The sequence below is a fragment of the Scyliorhinus canicula genome, chromosome 12 (genome assembly GCF_902713615.1).
Source record: "Scyliorhinus canicula chromosome 12, sScyCan1.1, whole genome shotgun sequence".
Lineage (NCBI taxonomy): Eukaryota > Metazoa > Chordata > Chondrichthyes > Carcharhiniformes > Scyliorhinidae > Scyliorhinus > Scyliorhinus canicula.
Window position 1 is genome coordinate 30,860,541 of NC_052157.1, and position 17,493 is coordinate 30,878,033.

The 17,493-nt window shown below is 44.8% G+C and overlaps 1 protein-coding gene across 4 annotated transcripts in view; it reads right to left on the bottom strand.

Moving 5' to 3' along the window:
- tex9 (testis expressed 9) overlaps positions 1 to 12,955 on the bottom strand; it is a 113,127-nt gene extending 100,172 nt beyond the window's left edge. For 2 of the 4 annotated variants that reach the window (XM_038813542.1, XM_038813541.1), the window contains exons 1-4: positions 12,883 to 12,955; positions 11,622 to 11,722; positions 10,200 to 10,263; positions 6,969 to 7,045 (exon numbers count right to left, since the gene is read on the bottom strand). In XM_038813542.1, coding sequence (XP_038669470.1) covers positions 6,969 to 7,045; positions 10,200 to 10,263; positions 11,622 to 11,722; positions 12,883 to 12,915 — 275 coding nt within the window. In that variant the 5' untranslated portion in view covers positions 12,916 to 12,955. Of the gene's footprint in view, positions 1 to 6,968; positions 7,067 to 10,199; positions 10,264 to 11,621; positions 11,725 to 12,882 lie in introns of those variants that run through there. The other 2 variants (XM_038813543.1, XM_038813545.1) reach the window with 2 other exon arrangements.
- Positions 12,956 to 17,493: the final 4,538 nt, after the last annotated feature.

Below are 17,493 nucleotides of genomic sequence, written 5' to 3' on the forward strand. Positions count from 1 at the left end.
GATCACTGTTTATTTTTGAGTTCATGCTTCTGCGTCCCTCAAATTTGTTTTCCTTGAGTTGGATGAGTTTAGTTACGTTAGAATTGGACTCATGAGTTACTCATCATGTGAAAGCTAAGCCTTATTTCATAGGAGATAGAAAAGAAAACATACCACCATCTGGTTTCTGTATTCAGATGTCACCTCTTACTAGATGAACATAAAACAGCACTTCAACAGTGGTCATGTTGAACTCTTAAGTCACACCATCTAAAGGCTATAATGATGAGCAATGTACAAATATAGAAAATGGGAGAAAGAAGAGGAATTGATAGAAATGCTATAAAGATTGATAACCAGGCTAGGATGCAAATTTTCTGAAGCGTTTTCTTCCTCTCCCGGGTCTCCACATCTGTTCCATGGGAAGAGGCTGATGGCATTCTCATGTTTTCCACTGTGGGGCAGCACGGTGGCACAGTGGTTAGCATTGCTGCCTACAGCGCTGAGGACCCGGGTTCGAATCCAGGCCCTGGGTCACTATCTGCGTGGAGTTTGCACGTTCTCCCCGTGTCTGCGTGGGTTTCACCCCCACAACCCAAAGATGTGCAGGGTAGGTGAATTGGCCACGCTAAATTGCCCCTTAATTGGAAAAAATAATTCGATACTCTAAATTTTTTTTTTTAAATGTTTTCGCACTGTTACTTCACACCGCCAGGGTCCCGAGTTCCCGCTTGGAACTGTGTGGAGTCTGCACGTTCTCCCTGTGTCAGCATGGGTTTCCTCCGGGTGATCCGGTTTCCTCCCACAAGTCCCGAAATACGCGCTTGTTAGGTGAATTGGACTTTCTGAATTCTGCCTGTGTACGTGAACAGGCACCGGAGTGTGGCAACTAGGGGATTTTCACAGTAACTTCATTGCAGTGTTAACATAAGCCTACTTGTGACAATAATAAAGATTTTTATGTTTTTAACAGTACTGGGGCAGCACGGTGGCACAGTGGTTAGCATTGCTGCCTCACGGCGCCGAGAACCCGGGTACGATCGCGGCTCCGGGTCATTGTCCATGTGGAGTTTGCACATTTTCCCCGTGTCTGCGTGGGTTTCACCGCCACAACCCAAAGATGTGCAGGGCAGGTGGATTGGCCACACTAAATTTATTTTAATAATGTTTTCAATAGTACTGCTTTGAAATCAGTCACTGTGCTGTTTTGAAGTCAGTCACTATAAGGTGTAGAACAGCAGGTGTGTTTATGGATAAGCCTTTACCAGACAAGATACACAGAAGGGTGCTGCTGACATCAGCAATGCATTGTGTGGAGAACAACAAACACATTAGTCTGTAAACTGTAATTTACAGCTTCTGTTGTGTTACCAGATGCTTTTTCTAAGTAGAAGACGAGACTACAATCTCCTATTGTTAATAGTTTATAGGTTTTGGAAATTAGACTAAACTTTATCATTTGAACAGCAATAAATATGTCATATTGTTGTTCAATTAATTCCTCCCACATAGGCAACAAAAAGGTAACATACCATTGTTGTCAGACAATAATCAAGCAGTTAACATAAATTGGCAATAAAAACTGAAAATGCTATACATTCTGACAGCATGGGTTCGATTTAATGCAGCCTGTCATGGTGGGAAACATGACTGAGCCCACTTAATCACGGGAGATGTCCCATTTCAATCTTTCTGTGTCGGCAAAACCTCCCTCGATTATGTCAGAGGGTGGATTGGGTTGAAATGGGATTCCTGGCTGCCAATGTCAACCAGGGTTATTAATAATGGCATTGTATGGAGTTTGCATGTTCTCCCGTGTCTGCATGAGTTTCCTCCAGTGTTCGGGTTTCCTCCCACAATCCAAAGATGTTCAGGATAGATGGCTAGGCCATGCTAAAATTGCCCCTCACATCCAAAGATGTGCAGGTTAGGTGAGATTATGGGAATACTGTAGTGCAGGGTAGTGGGCCTAGGTAGGATGCTTTTCTGAGGGTCGGTGTAGACTCGATAGGTTGATTTGACTCCTTCTGCACTGTGGGGAGTCTATGGAGACCTCCGATTGTCCGGTAGCTATCTGACGGCAGTACATCCACTGCCGGAGACCTGGGTCGCAGGAAGGCCCAAAGGTGGCTACTCATCTGCTTAAAGGGCTCTTAATTCCGTGGGACCTCCCCCTATAACTCATGGGGTTCGCTGCTGGTTCCCCGATTAGTGGGTGAGGCCCCATGTGTGGAGAGAGAGAAACAAAGTTAACAGAGTTAATAACCTTTCACCAGAACTGCTTTTTGTTTTTGTAACATGAACCAGTTCCTGATGGAAAAATAAACACAAGACTTCTTATAAACTGAAAAAATCACCTATCAGCACTTGACAAAACCTTGGTTATTCAGAATGTAAAATAAAGTTGGTTTGTGGCTATCTAATTAGTGGCATGTAGGTGGAGAAATTTGGTGCAAGAAATTTGCATATAAAAAATATACTGATATAAGATCAGAAAGTGTAACCCAGACAATGTAGCAAAACCACAAGTGAGACATATTGTCATAACACTAGGTGAGTGAGAGATGAAGGAGGAAAGCTTGTGAAGGACAGTAAGGAAATAGCATAAATACTACAGTATTTTGTCTCAGTTATCAGGGAGTGGAAATTGAGACTATTGCTACACACAAGGTGGGTGTAGGACAGTTAGTGGAGGCTGTTGTTTACAGAGGTGGCATGAGAGAAATGACTCAAGTCTAAGGTTGACAAAATCATCAAAACTTAAATGTGTACAACCTGGGTCTTGAGAGAAACTGGGGAAGAAACAGTTTCGAAGAACAGTCATAGCCATATTCGATTTGAAACATTAACTCTATTTCTCTCTCCACAAATGCTGTCAGAAGTGCTGAGTGTATCCAACACTTTCTGTTTTTATTTAAGAAATATCATAGCTTCTGACAAGTGCTGAATTTTAACAGCACTTTGGGAACAGCTCAGAGGCAGGCAAAATACCATGACAAGGTGCGTATGGCAGGCTCCAAGCCCAATTGAGCCACATTCGACCTCTGGTAGCATTTTACCAGCAGTGGGAGGGTCTCTCCGCCACAATGATATCTGCCAAGTAAACCCGGGTGCCATCCTCTTTAGGCACTCTTTGATCCACAAGGATACCCGAGACGACAATGAATGCCCCAGAGGCATTGGCGCCACATGTGCCTAACAATCCTCACCCCAACCAATAAGGGCCTCATTGATTAATCCTGGCAATCCCACTTCCTTGGTTTGACAGCCCAAGTCTATGTGTACTCTTCCTTCAGGTACAGCCTCAAAAGTGGCCACTGTGACAGGGTATTGTTGGGCGGCCAATGTGTCGATGATGCGCGAGTGGGTAATGGAGGGGGAGGGGGCAGCATGGAAACGGATGGAGAGGGCGTCCTGTGGAGATACAAGCCTGGGGGCCCTGGTAACGGCGCCGTGGCCGCTCCCTCCTACGAGGTATACCACGAGTCCGGTGGTGGCGGCTACCCTCAAGATTTCGGGGCAGTGGAGGCGACATAGGGGAGAAATGGGGGGCTCGATGGAGGCTCCGTTAAGGGGGAACCATAGGTCCGTCCCGGGGAACATTGATGGGGGATTTCAGGGTTGGCACAGAGCGGGCATCAGACAGCTGAGGGACCTGTTTATTGATGGGAGGTTTGCGAGCCTGGGGGAGTTGGAGGGGAAATTTGGGCTCCCCCCCGGGGAACATGTTCAGGTATCTGCAGGTAAAGGCATTTGCTAGGCGGCAGGTGGAGGGATTCCCTTCGCTTCCCGCGAGGGGGGTGAGCGACAGGGTGCTTTCGGGGGTCTGAGACGGAGAGGGGAAGATATCTGATATCTACAAGGTTATGCAGGAGGCGGAGGAGGCGTCAGTAGAGGAGCTGAAAGCTAAGTGGGAGGGGGAACTGGGGGAACAGATCGAAGACGGGACATGGGCTGATGTCCTGGAGAGGGTTAATTCTTCCTCCTCGTGTGCGCAGCTTAGCCTCATCCAATTCAAGGTGCTGCACCGGGCCCACATGACTGGGACGAGGACGAGTAGGTTCTTTGGGGGTGAAGACAGGTGTGTCAGGTGCTCGGGGAGTCCAGCGAACCATGCCCATATGTTCTGGGCATGCCCGGCACTGGAGGAGTTCTGGAAGGGGGTGGCGAGGACGGTGTCGAGGGTGGTGGGATCCAGGGTCAAGCCAGGATGGGGACTCGCGATTTTTGGGGTTGGGGTGGAGCCGGGAGTGCAGGAGGCGAAAGAGGCCGGTGTGCTGGCCTTTGCGTTCCTAGTAGCCCAGCGAAGGATTTTGCTACAATGGAAGGATGCGAGACCCCCAAGCGTGGAGACCTGGATCAATGACATGGCGGGTTTCATTAAGCTAGAGAAGGTCAAATTCGCCCTGAGAGGGTCAGTACAAGGGTTCTTTAGGCGGTGGCAACCTTTTCTCGACTTTCTGACTCAACGATAGGGTACGGGGACAGTAGCAGCAGCAACCCGGGGGGGAGGGGGGGGGGGAGGGGGAGGGAAAAGGTGGGGAGGGGGCGGACGATGACTATGTTTGTTTATTTAATTTAAATTTATTTTTAAGTTCTTTTGTTGTTCATTGGGGTTGGGGGGGTGGTGGATGTGATACATGCGTCGATACGGTCTGGGGGTGTTACAGTTATTATGGGTTATTTTGTTGCATTTCATTGTTTGTCGTTATGTTTTATATTTTCTGTAAAAAATTCCAATAAAAATTATATTTTTTTAAAAAGTGGCCACTGTGCCCAATGAGGCAGGTGAGCTGCTAGCTTTCTAAATGGGGTGAGCAAATGGCCTTAGTGGGCATACTTCTCTTTTGTGGTACTTTTATCAAATGATTTTTGAAAATCCATATGAACCATATTCTGTGCATTTATTTTAACAATCCTCTGAATTATTTCAAATAATTCTTGAATGCATGGCTTGCCATTGAGAAATTTGTGCTGATTGTTCATGATTCCCCAAGTGTCTGGTAGTAACCAAAATTTTCTGACACTTTTATAATTATCTCTGCCACCTCATTTTAAAGAGGTGGGTCATGTTTGCAACTCTAACCTTCTGTGACATAGTTTTCCTTTCCACAGCATTTTAGAAGTTTAGGCCAGAATTTTGCCAAGGCAGCGGGGACCATGCTGCTGGGGTCATAAGCAGGAGTGTCACAGTTTCAGTGGGTGGCAGGACACAGGGCTGCATTTTACAGGCAGAAACCAATTAAGTGGTTGTTCCTGGGCCTACCATCCAATTAATCATAGAATTTACAGTGCAGAAGGAGGCCGTTCGGCCCATTGAGTCTGCACCAGCTCTTGGAATGAGCACCCTACTTAAGCTCACGCCTCCACCCTATCCTCCTTAACCCAGTAACCCCACCTAACCTTTGGGCACTAAGGGACAATTTAGCATGGGCCAATTTTTTTAAAAAAATTTAGAGAGCCCAATTATTTTTTTTTCCAATTAAGGAGCAATTTAGTGTGGCTAATCCACCTCACCTGTACATCTTTGGGTTGTGGGGGTGAAATCCACGCAGAAACAGGAAGAATGTGCAAACTCCATACAGACAGTGATCCGGGGCTAGGATCAAACCCGGGTCCTCAGCGCCGTAGCAGCAATGATAACTACTGTGCCACCGTGCAGCCCATGGCCAATCCTCTTAACCTGCAGATCTTTGGACTGTGGGAGGAAACCGGAGCACCCAGAGGAAACTCACGCAGGTATGGGGAGAAAGTGCAAACTCCACACAGTCACCCAACGCTGGAATTGAACCTGGGTCCCTGGAGCTGTGAGGCAGCAGTGCTAATCACTGTTCCACTATGCCGCCCATAAGAAATAATATTGACATTTCCTGTTTCTGATGACACCAAATAAGGACCACAGCTAATTGTGACCAGGAGTGTGAAACAATGCAGAAGGACATAAAAAGATAAGCTGAATGGGCAAGCAGGTGGCAGATGCAGTTCAATAGAGAAAAATATGAAGCGATGCACTTTAAAGAGTACAAAACAAAATAATGGTAAGACTTGAAGGGAGTTGAGGAGTAAAGTGATCTTGCTGTGCAGTTACATAGATCATTGACGATAGTAAACTGAATTCTTGGCTTTGTAGTTAGAGGCAAAACAAAAGCAAGAAGACAATGCTGAACATGTAAACATGGAAGTTAAGTTGCAAGTGGATATTGTATGTACTTTTGTGAAACACATTAAAGAAGAGATTTAGAAGTAATAGAAAAGATGTAGCATTCGCTCATTAGAATGGAGCTGGGGACAAAGGGCTATATTTATGAAAAAGAAGAATATTGTATATAGCTTCAATATGCCTGGTTATGGAAGAGAAAGCCTTTGTCACAGTGTCCATATTACCAAGGAACTCCTGATAGAAGTGTCTGTATGGATGTTGGAAAAGATTTAGCTCTGCTGTAATGAATGATCCATGGTCATAGAATCTAGTTACATTCTGTGTTCAGGTTTACAGAGCAATAAAGGCTATTTTGCAAGGTATGTGATGGTCGTTAACATTTGTGGACTAGTATCCTTGTATCAGTCACATCCATAGGGGTAAGGGAAGAAAATTAAAGGGTCTAGAGTGTTTTTTTTAAATGTTTAATTTAAGTGATACAGACCATATAGATAAGAAAGATCCCGGCTCAGAGTTAGATTATCTTAGCCAGGGCACTATGCGGACTCTAAACATGGTCTAAACGGCACTAAAAAGCATAAGCTGTGAATAATTTAGTCATCTTACTCAGAGAAAGTAGGATTATTAGTATAAGAAATAGTTTGACTGGGAATTGGGTTTACTTGGGAGTTAATACACATTCATGGATGTTTGCATGCTAGCTTGATGGGCTATCCATGATGTCAAGAGTTCGATACTGTCACTTGGAGTGACAAATGTTCATATGAAGATAAAATATATTTAAAGTACATTATTCCTGCATAGGTAATCCAATTGGTAATTATCTTACCTTATTTTCTCATCATCCACTATGGCAAATGTTCCAACATGTGATACCGGTTGAGACAGCATTTCTTCTTGCCCCTTCTAGACACAACCAAATAACTTCTAAATGGTTTAGTATGTAGGAGAGCATGAAGATAGCAAAATAGATAATAACAACCACCTTATTTTAAACTTGGATGTTAAACAAGCTCAAAAAAAATAGAAAAAATTATTCAAGCAATGAATCCAGTATAAATGCATTTTATTTAAAAGTGGAAAGAAAACATAGAAAGGATAGCTATTGTTCAAAATACAAATGAATAGCAAAATAAATGTCTCATTTGTTTTCAAAACACATATATTGCCAACATGGGGGCCATTAAATAGGGAGGTTTTGAAGATGTTACGACACCCTGGGTTAGTGTACAGTCAATTCCAGCCCCAGAGTCCCAACACTAGCGAATTAACCAATAATTTGGTTAAAACAAATAGTTTCAGAGATCTTTGACCCTTGACTGCTCCAATGACTTACAAACACCAAATTTGTAAGTGAAAACACAAGAAAACTAATTATTTATAAGAGAGATAAGACATGCAATAATAAGAATATCAGCCAGCTAACCTTTACACTCTTCCCTGCCAAGCGTGCCTTTTTACTGTCCCACCCTCTACAGAGACAGGGAAGGGATAAAATTATTGGGATTAAAATGGAAAAAAGAGAGATGAGTGTCCTTGTTGCTGATATCAAAATCGTTGTATCTATCTTCCCAGGACATGGAATGTTGAAACCACCAGTTGATTTGGAAGTCGGGCATGTGCATTCACTCAGAACTCTCAGGCTGTAAGACTTCCTCTGGGGAAGTCTTTCATTTTTATTAACCTGAGCCTTCAACCAAAAGAACAGCACCAAGTCTGGATAGTTTTCATTTGTTTCCCACTCCAACAGACTGATCAACAGCTTGTCTCAGATAAACAGTATCAGAGAAGCAGCTTCCATGAGGCCTTAGAGAGGTCTGTCAACATTAAAGGGAGAGAAACCTAGAAAGTTCTCTCCAGTTCTGTCTGCAGGCATTAAAAACTCAGCAGCTAGGGCAGCACGGTGGCGCAGTGGGTTAGCCCTGCTGCCTCACAGCGCTGAGGTCCCAGGTTCAATCCCGGCTCTGGGTCACTGTCTGTGTGGAGTTTGCACATTCTCCCCGTGTTTGTGTGGGTTTCACCCCCACAACCCAAAGATGTGCAAGGCAGGTGGATTGAACACACTAAATTGCCCCTTAATTGGAGAAAAATGAATTAGGTCCACTAAATTTATTTTTAAAAATTTTTTTAAATAAAAATTCAGCAGCTGGATAGAGAGGAAATGCTGGCTGCTCTGTTTACCTGGAGTGAGCCCCAGCCGAGGTAATTGAGACAGATTCAAAGAACAAAGAACAGTATAGCACAGGAACAGGTCTTTCAGCCCTCCCAAGCCTGCGCCGATCATGATGCCCGTCCAAACTAAATCCTGCTGCACTTCCAGGGACATATCCCTCTATTCCCATCCTATTTATGTATGTCAAGATGCCTCTTAACGCCGCCATCGTATCTGCTTCAACCACCTACCCCGGCAGCGCGTTCCAGGCACTCATTAGCCTGTGTAAAAAACCTGCCTCACACATCGCCTCTAAACTTTCCCCCTTGCACCTTAAACCTATGTTCCCTAGTAATGTTCAACCCTGGGAAAACCACTCTGTCCATGCCACTCATAATTTTGTAATTTTGTAACCTCTATAAGGTCACCCTCAACCTCCATTGTGCCAGTGAAAACAGTCCAAGTTTATCCAAACTCTCCTCATAGCTAATATCCTCCAGACAAGGCAACATCCTGGTAAACTTCTTTTGTACCCACTCCAAAGCATCCACATCTTTCTGGTAGTGTGGCATCCAAAATTGTACGCAATATTCCAAATGTGGCCTAACCAAGGTTCTGTACAACTGCTGCATGACTTGCCACATTCTATATTTAATGCCCCAACTGATGAAAGCAAACTTGCCATATGCCTTTTTGACTGCTTTATCCATCTGCACTTCTGTGATCTAAAGGTCTGAAATCACAATCGCTGAGTAACCCGCCGTCACCACCAAAAGGAGGAGAGCAAAAAAGTCGATGCGTGAGCATACCTGGTGCACATGGGACCAAGACAAAAAATCTTTAGGACTTGGGTGCAAAAAGTGCCAAGGATCTGCACCCCCCACCCCCAATCTGTTCCATGAAAAACAAGGCGGCTCTGGACACCCCTAATGGAGTCAAAGATTTGGGCTTAGACCAGTCCAGACTGGGATCCAATTTATGTCACTGCCCAAAATTCACTGATGCAAATCGAAATAGGGGATAGAGGCCAGCAGATTATTAATAAAATCCTTACCATTCCAGTTTGGAGCATAGATTTAACCAGAATCATCGAGGTGCCTACCAAAGACCCACAGACAGTAACATGCTTACCACTGAGGTCAGCCTAGATCTTGGCAGCTGAAAACTGAATCCTTCTATTGATTAATATTGCCACATTTCGGACCCTACCATCAAAGGCCAAATTAAAAATTTGTCCTTCCCAACCCTTCTGCAACTTGTCTGGTCTCTGACCCGCAAGTCTCTTGCAGAAATACCACCAAAATATGACCACTGCGCCACCGTGCCACCCTATTTTCCTACAATACAACAGTGACTACATGACAATAACAATTCATTATCTGTAAAGCTTATTTAGACACCAGTGGTCATTAAAGACACTCTCTGAATGTAGGTTTTTGACTCACAGCGCCGAGGATCAGAGTTCGATCCCGGCCCCGGGTCACTGTCCATGTGGAGTTTGCACATTCGCCCCGTGTCTGCGTGGGTCTCACCCCCCCACAACCCAAAGATGTGCAGGGTAGGTGGATTGGCCATGCTAATTTGCCCTCTAATTTTAAAAAATGCAAGTTTTTATTTATTTAATTGGAGATATGAGTTTTAATATCAAGTTAAATTTGTGCTTGAATTCCTGTTAAAATTTTGCATCAAACACGTTATCTATTGGGTTGGTCAAAAGCTGGTCATGTTTGCACATTGTTCATCATGCTTGCTGTTGAGCTGACTGAGAAGGTAACTTTGCGGTAATATCCACTTAATGCAACATCCTTTCCCAACACGCCAGAAAAGAAGAAAAATGGGGCAGAAGATAAAAAGTAAGAATATTTCCTCACAATCCAAAATAGGCTCCTGTTCATTAGCTAAACTTACCATAACTTCTTCAGCTTGGCGGACCAGTTCAGCTGTTTTTGCTTCCAGTTCGGCATTTAATCTCCTAATTAATGAGAAGTTTTCTTTTAGAAACGGAGTTCAATTTTCACACATTTAGATTAACCACACATCCACAAATACATAATTTCAGATTATAAATTATGTTGTTTATATTATATTGACACATGTAGGATTCTCAGGGGGCTTGACAAGGGCAGATTCTGAGAGGATGTTTCCTCTTGTGGGAGATTCTAGGACCAGAGGACATAATCTCAGAGTAAGGGGTCGCCAATCTAAGACAGAGATGAAGAGGAATTTTTTTCTTTTGAGGGTAGTGGACCTGTGGAATACTTTACCACAGAGAATGGTAGAGGCTGGGTCGTCAAGTTTGTTCAATGCTGAGATAGACAGATGTTTAATTAGTAAGGGAATTAAGGGTTATGGGGATAAGGCAGCAAAGTAGAGTTGATGATTATATCAGATGAGCCATGATCTCATCGAAGTGTTGAACAGACCCAATGGGCCAAGTGGCCTACTTCTGCTCCTAAGTCTTATAGTTGGCCTATATTGTATGGGGATTGGAATTTAAGAATAAAGAAGTCTTGCTTCAATTGTCTAGGTCTTTGGTGACACCACACTGAAGAACTGCACACAGTTTTAGAATAGAACAGTACAGCACAGAACAGGCCCTTCGGCCCTCAATGTTGTGCCAAGCCATGATCACCCTACTCAAACCCACATATCCACTCTATACCCGTAACCCAACAACCCCCCCCCCCTTAACCTTACTTTTTATTAGGACACTACGGGCAATTTATCACGGCCAATCCACCTAACCCGCACATCTTTGGACTGTGGGAGGAAACCGGAGCACCCGGAGGAAACCCACGCACACAGGGGGAGGACGTGCAGACTCCACACAGACAGTGACCCAGCCGGGAATCGAACCTGGGACCCTGGAGCTGTGAAGCATTTATGCTAACCACCATGCTACCCTGCTGCCCAGGGCCGCCAGATTCAAGGAGGGATATACTTGCCTTGGAGGCAATATAGCCAAGGTGCACAGGGTTGTGGTCCCTGGGATGAGGGTTGTCCGATGATGTGAGGGTGTTTAAATTGGGTCGATATTCTCCGGAGATTAGAAGAATGAAGGGTGATCAAATTGAAACATACAAGATTATGAAGGGATTTGACAGGGGGTAGCACTTATCCATTGCTGAATATACTTGAGTGAAAGAGGCAGATTTTTGGTGTCTGAGGGAATTGAGGTTTGTGGGGAACAGGCTGGAACGTGGGAGTTGAAGATCCGCCATGATCATCCTGAAAAGTGAAGTAGGATTGCTGGCCTTCATGGCCCACTCTTGCTCCTAATTGTTAACTTCATATATGCAGTACATCTTTTAATGTAGAAACTTTTCATACTTGTATTCTTCTTCTTGAGCCAGTAAATCTCCTGCAGAAGCTTTCCTTGTGAAAGCTGATGATGGAAGAGAGGCAGATCTGCCGGACATAGCTTTCCTTGCCTAAATTTTAAAATAATCCAAAAATATTGTAAGGAAATTATTTTTAAGGATATAATAAACCTTTTCTTTGTATGAACAGCAAAAGAGTAGTTTGGTTAAACACGGAAATGTATTTAGTTACTTATAAATTGAAATTCTGGAATTAAAATGTAATTACTTCTATTTGGAAAAAAATGATTAGATGGCAGAATGTAAGATTTAATTTCCGATCTATATAACAAATTATAATAAGGATTTACATGGGCTAAATGGCCTCATTCGGCACTGTAGGGATTTTATGGATTCTAAAATCCATCCTGCCTATATCCATGTAGTTTTTATGTCAAACATGCTTCTTTTATTTTCTATGTTCAAGAAGTGTATTCATCCATATTTTGGGGCCACCGAGCATTTTGAATGCATATCTAAATGTAATCCAGACACGTAAACACATTACTTCAGTGCAGGACTGAGGGAGGATATGTTGCATCATTGTCTTCCTCCCAAGACCTTCAACCAAAGGCCCCCTCAGGTGGAAGGATGGAATCCCATGGTAGTGGTATTATTTCAAGGAAGAGAGTTCTCTTTGGTGCCAATGCTTATCCCAAAACCGACATCACTAAAACATATTTTCTGGTCATTATCACCTTGCTGTGTGCAAATTACCTGCTGCATATCCAACATTACTACAATGACTGCAATTCCACAATATTCCATTGGCTGTAAAACACTCGAGGGGTCCTGAGGAGAAAGGCACGATACAAAAATGCAAACCTCTCTCCCTCTTCAAAGTCCAACAATTGAAATATTGTTGATATATATTTATATTAGCACTTGATGATCCAACAATTCTGACAGGCTTAATGCAGTATTATCAAGAAGAAAATCTATAGAATGCCAGATAATTCTCAATGTTTTCTGGCACCTGACAGCCTGCTGAATTAAATATTGCTGCAGCAGCTCCTTGTTTTTAATGATAAACCAATCTGATTTCTGCCAACATGCACCAATTAATCTCTGGCCCATGCTCAGGCCAGCTGGCTGCAGGCCCCGGACCACACGCCTTAGACCCGGGGCGGGAGCTCCGGCTGGACAGCCGCCGCCGCTGCCAGGAGTCTGCGGCCTCTCTCCATCTGCATCCCAACCGCCATTACACCCTCCACTCTCAGTCTCCCTCTCACCATCACCGGGCCCGGCGGTCGCCGCTTCTCCATCGCGCGTCTCTGGCGCCTGGTTACCACGGCGACGGGAATCCTTCAGGAAATCTCGCGAGGATTGGAGCTGGAGGAAGGGGCGGGGCTTGAGGCTGAGCCCAGTCTGTCCACAAACCCACACACTGACTCTCTGTCCACTAACGCACACACTGACCCTCTGTCCACAGACTGACCCTCTGTCCACAAACCCACACACTGACCCTCTGTCCACAAACCCACACACTGACCCTCTGTCCACTAACGCACACACTGACCCTCTGTCCACAAACCCACACACTGACCCTCTGTCCACAAACCCACACACTGACCCTCTGTCCACTAATGCACAGACTGACCCTCTGTCCACAAACCCACACACTGACCCTCTGCCCATATCTCTACCAACCCACAGACTGACCCTCTGTCCACACACTGACCCTCTGTCCACAAACCCACACACTGACTCTCTGTCCACTAACGCACACACTGACCCTCTGTCCACTAACGCACAGACTGACCCTCTGTCCACAGACTGACCCTCTGTCCACAAACCCACACACTGACCCTCTGTCCATATCTCTACCAACCCACAGACTGACCCTCTGTCCACAGACTGACCCTCTGTCCACAAACCCACACACTGACCCTCTGTCCATATCTCTACCAACCCACAGACTGACCCTCTGTCCACAGACTGACCCTCTGTCCACAAACCCACACACTGACCCTCTGTCCACAAACCCACACACTGACCCTCTGTCCACAGTCCCACACACTGACCCTATGTCCACAAACCCACACACTGACCCTCTGTCCACAGTCCCACACACTGACCCTATGTCCACAAACCCACACACTGACCCTCTGTCCACACACTAACCCTCTGTCCACACACACCCTCTGTCCACAAACCCACACACTGATCCTCTGTCCACAGGCTGACCCTCTGTCCACAAACCCACACACTGACTCTCTGTCCACAGTCCCATGCACTGACCCTATGTCCAGAAACCCAGACACTGACCCTCTGTCCACAAAGCCACAGACTGACCCTATGTCCACACACTAACCCTCTGTCCACAAACCCACAGACTGACCCTCTGACCACAGACTAACCCTCTGTCACAAACCAACACACACTGACCCTCTGTGCACAGACTGACCCTCTGTCCACAAACCCACACACTGACCCTATGTCCAGAAACCCACACAATGACACTCTGTCCACACACTAACCCTCTGTCCACAAACCCACAGACTGACCCTCTGTCCACAGTCTAACCATCTGTCACAAACCCATTCACTGACCCTCTGACCACAGGCTGACCCTCTGTCCACAAACCCACACACTGACCCTCTGTCCATATCTCTACCAACCCACAGACTGACCCTCTGTCCACAAACCCACACACTGACCCACTCTGTCCACAAACCCACAGACTGACCCTTTCCACACAATGACCCTCTATCCACAGACTGACCCTCTGTCCACAAACCCACAGACTGACCGTCTGTCCATCTCCACCAACCAACAGACTGATAGTCTGTCCACAGACTGACCGTCTGTCCATTTCCGCACCAGCCCACAGGCTGACTCTGTCTATCTCTCCACCAACCCATACACTCACCATCTGTCCAGCTCTCCAACAACCCACAGTCTGACCATCTGTCCCTCTCTCCATTAACCCACAGACTGATCATCTATCCATCCCTCCAACAACCCACAAGGCTGATCATCTGTCCACCTCTCCAATTACCCACAGGCTGACAGTCTGTCCATCTCCCCAATCCTTCCCTCTCCCGAATTGTTAGGGAGCAGCAGTTGCTCCAATAAGGTTTACCCCAGCAACCTGTGAAACATCCTCCACTCCTTTTGCGCAATGTTATTTATGGATTCTGCACAATGGTGTCAACACCGACATCCCCTCCATCTTACTATGCCTCCTCAGCTGATTCCACACCCTGACTGTCGGCTGCATCACTGGGCTCCCCACATGCTTCTCCCAAGCTAAAGGCAGCGGAACCATCACCATGGCCCTCAAACTCGATCCCGTAAAGGACGTCTCCTCCATCGTAACCTCCCACCCCATCCCGGGAGGGTCTGGAAAATAAACAGGTATCTTGGCAGCACATTCATTCTTACAACCTGTACCCTCCCTACCAGTGTCAGGTGTAGTGCGTCCCAAATTCCATCACACTCCTGACTTGTGCTTTGTGGACAGGCTTTGGAGAGTCAGGAGATGAGTTACTCCACACAGGATCCCTAGAATCTTGTAGCCACAATATTTATATGGCTAGTCCAGTTCAGTTTTCGGTTAATGGTAACCCGTTGATTCTCTCTTATTGGAGATGGTCATTGACTGGCACTTGTCTGGTCTGTCCCTCCCTTCCTTCAGCATCCCATAGAATGACAGTCACCAGCGAGAAATTTAAAAAAAAACCCTCCCCACCTTCTTTAAAGGGCACACACTAATGAAGAACATAACTACATTAAACATAATAATGTTATTGCTATTATCCACTCCAGGTGCTGTGGTGCCCACCTGACGCAGAGGGCCTCAAGTGTGACCCCACAGGCTGTGTACTTACTGATGGGGATTACTATTTTGAATGCCACAGATTTAATGTCCATTATTGGCTGCTCTTGAAGTCTTACTTATCAGTCGTGTAGATTGTTCTCCAAATCGCTCCACGTCAGAGAGGACAAGGCGATGGTGAACGGGCTTAATGTGGGGCCGGATGTTGTAGAATTTTGGATGGCTCAAAGCCTCTGGAGGGCGCAGGCAGCAAGGAGGACGTGGAGAGGTCGAGCCTAGAATTGATTTTTTAAAATTTATTCCTGGAATATGTGCTTCACTGGGAAGCCCAGCATTTATTACCCTGGATATAACAGTGGCTTGTTGGGCCAAGTCAGAGGGCAGTTAATAGTTCACCATATTTCTGTGGGTCTTTTAAGGGAGCCACATATAGTCCAGACCAAGTTAGGATAACAGATTTTCTTCCCTGAGGTGAACCAGATGGGTTTCTACAACAGCCCAGTGGCTTCAATCTCACCATTACTGATATTAGCTATTTCTTCCAGATTTATATGACCCTAAATTAGGTCGGCACAGGCTTGGAGGTCCGAAGGACCTGTTCCTATGCTGTACTTTTCTTTGTTCTTTGTTTGAATTTCCACTCATGTCCCAAGATCATTAGTCCAGTAACATAAGCAAAATGTTACCATGGTGTTATTGGGATAAAAGTGGGTAGAAAAGGTAATGTTACGATAGTGGAAATAAGCAGACTCCATGATGGAATGCAGGGATTGAAGGTCAACTCTAGATTGAGCGAAACACTGAGGTTCCAAAGCCTGGTTTAGCATGAGCTAACAACCAAATAAACTGATCCTGCAAATGACAAGGGTGTGCTGATTTTGTCAGAACCAAAGTCTTTGGCCTAGATCTCCCATGCTCTACATTGGCTTCTGTATTGGTCAACAGGACAAAAATTATTATATTAAAAAAAGTAATCAATTGATTGTGAAAGGTGTTAAATAAATACAAATTCTTTCTTTCCTTTGGTTTTAAAGAAAGCACAGTCTATCCTGATTGTGTTCGAAGTTGACATCCACGTACACAATTTTCAACTGGATAATAATATGGAGAAGGAACTCAAATTGTTTTTCTCTCTCTGGGATCTTGAGGCCATTGGTGTCTCCTAATCTCTGTACAACTTTTAAAAAGTTAGTTCAACAGTCTTGATTGGATTCATTCTGAGACTGTGTGATGTGGGCTTTTCCCAACAATTTTGTCATATTGTTCATAACAAGAGGACATTTCTAACAGTGATATTCTCCCATGATCTGAAACCTTTGCTTGTATTCTTGCTAACAATGAGTTATTGTTCCCATGTTTAATAATTAATCTCTAATCACAGCATGTTTTTCATTGGAGTTCGTGTGGGATGGTCACCACATTGTTCTCTCTCTTCTGAATTGCAGAGCAAAATATCCTCTTGCACTAATGCAGAAAGGCTAAGCTACGGGTCAGGTTTATTCATGGATTAAATAATGCATTGACCAAATGATATATCAAAATAATGAACTATAAAAACCATTAAATTGGAATCAGCCAGTTACAGGCTCAAAGGGAACAGTGTTTCCAGTGTGGTGTCTTTATTGAATTCAATGTAACATGGCTGCCCCCAGATATTCCCTCATGGCAGAGGTCACATGACTATGGGGAAAGGCAGGTAGAATACCTAAACATAATTGCCGTTCAAAACCCCAACACAGCTCATCACAGATTCAAACATTTTTTTAGACATCTTAAAGTTTGCTAAGCTACAGGTTTGATTGCCTCTTGGTAGAGCTTCCAGATGTGATGTAGGAACCAACTACCACAAGGCAGTCAAAGTAACCATTCAGGAAGAAGTTAGATAAGTTCATGAGGCAGAAAGGAAGTAAAGGATGTCTTGATAGATTTAGGGGAAGAAAGATGAGGGGAACATAACTACTGAACTGGATCCGTTGGACAAATGGTCCGTTTCTCTGCTGTAAATACTTCGTAAGGCTTTGTAATATTTTCTCCCTGAATTTGAAAAATGCAACCCTCAGTT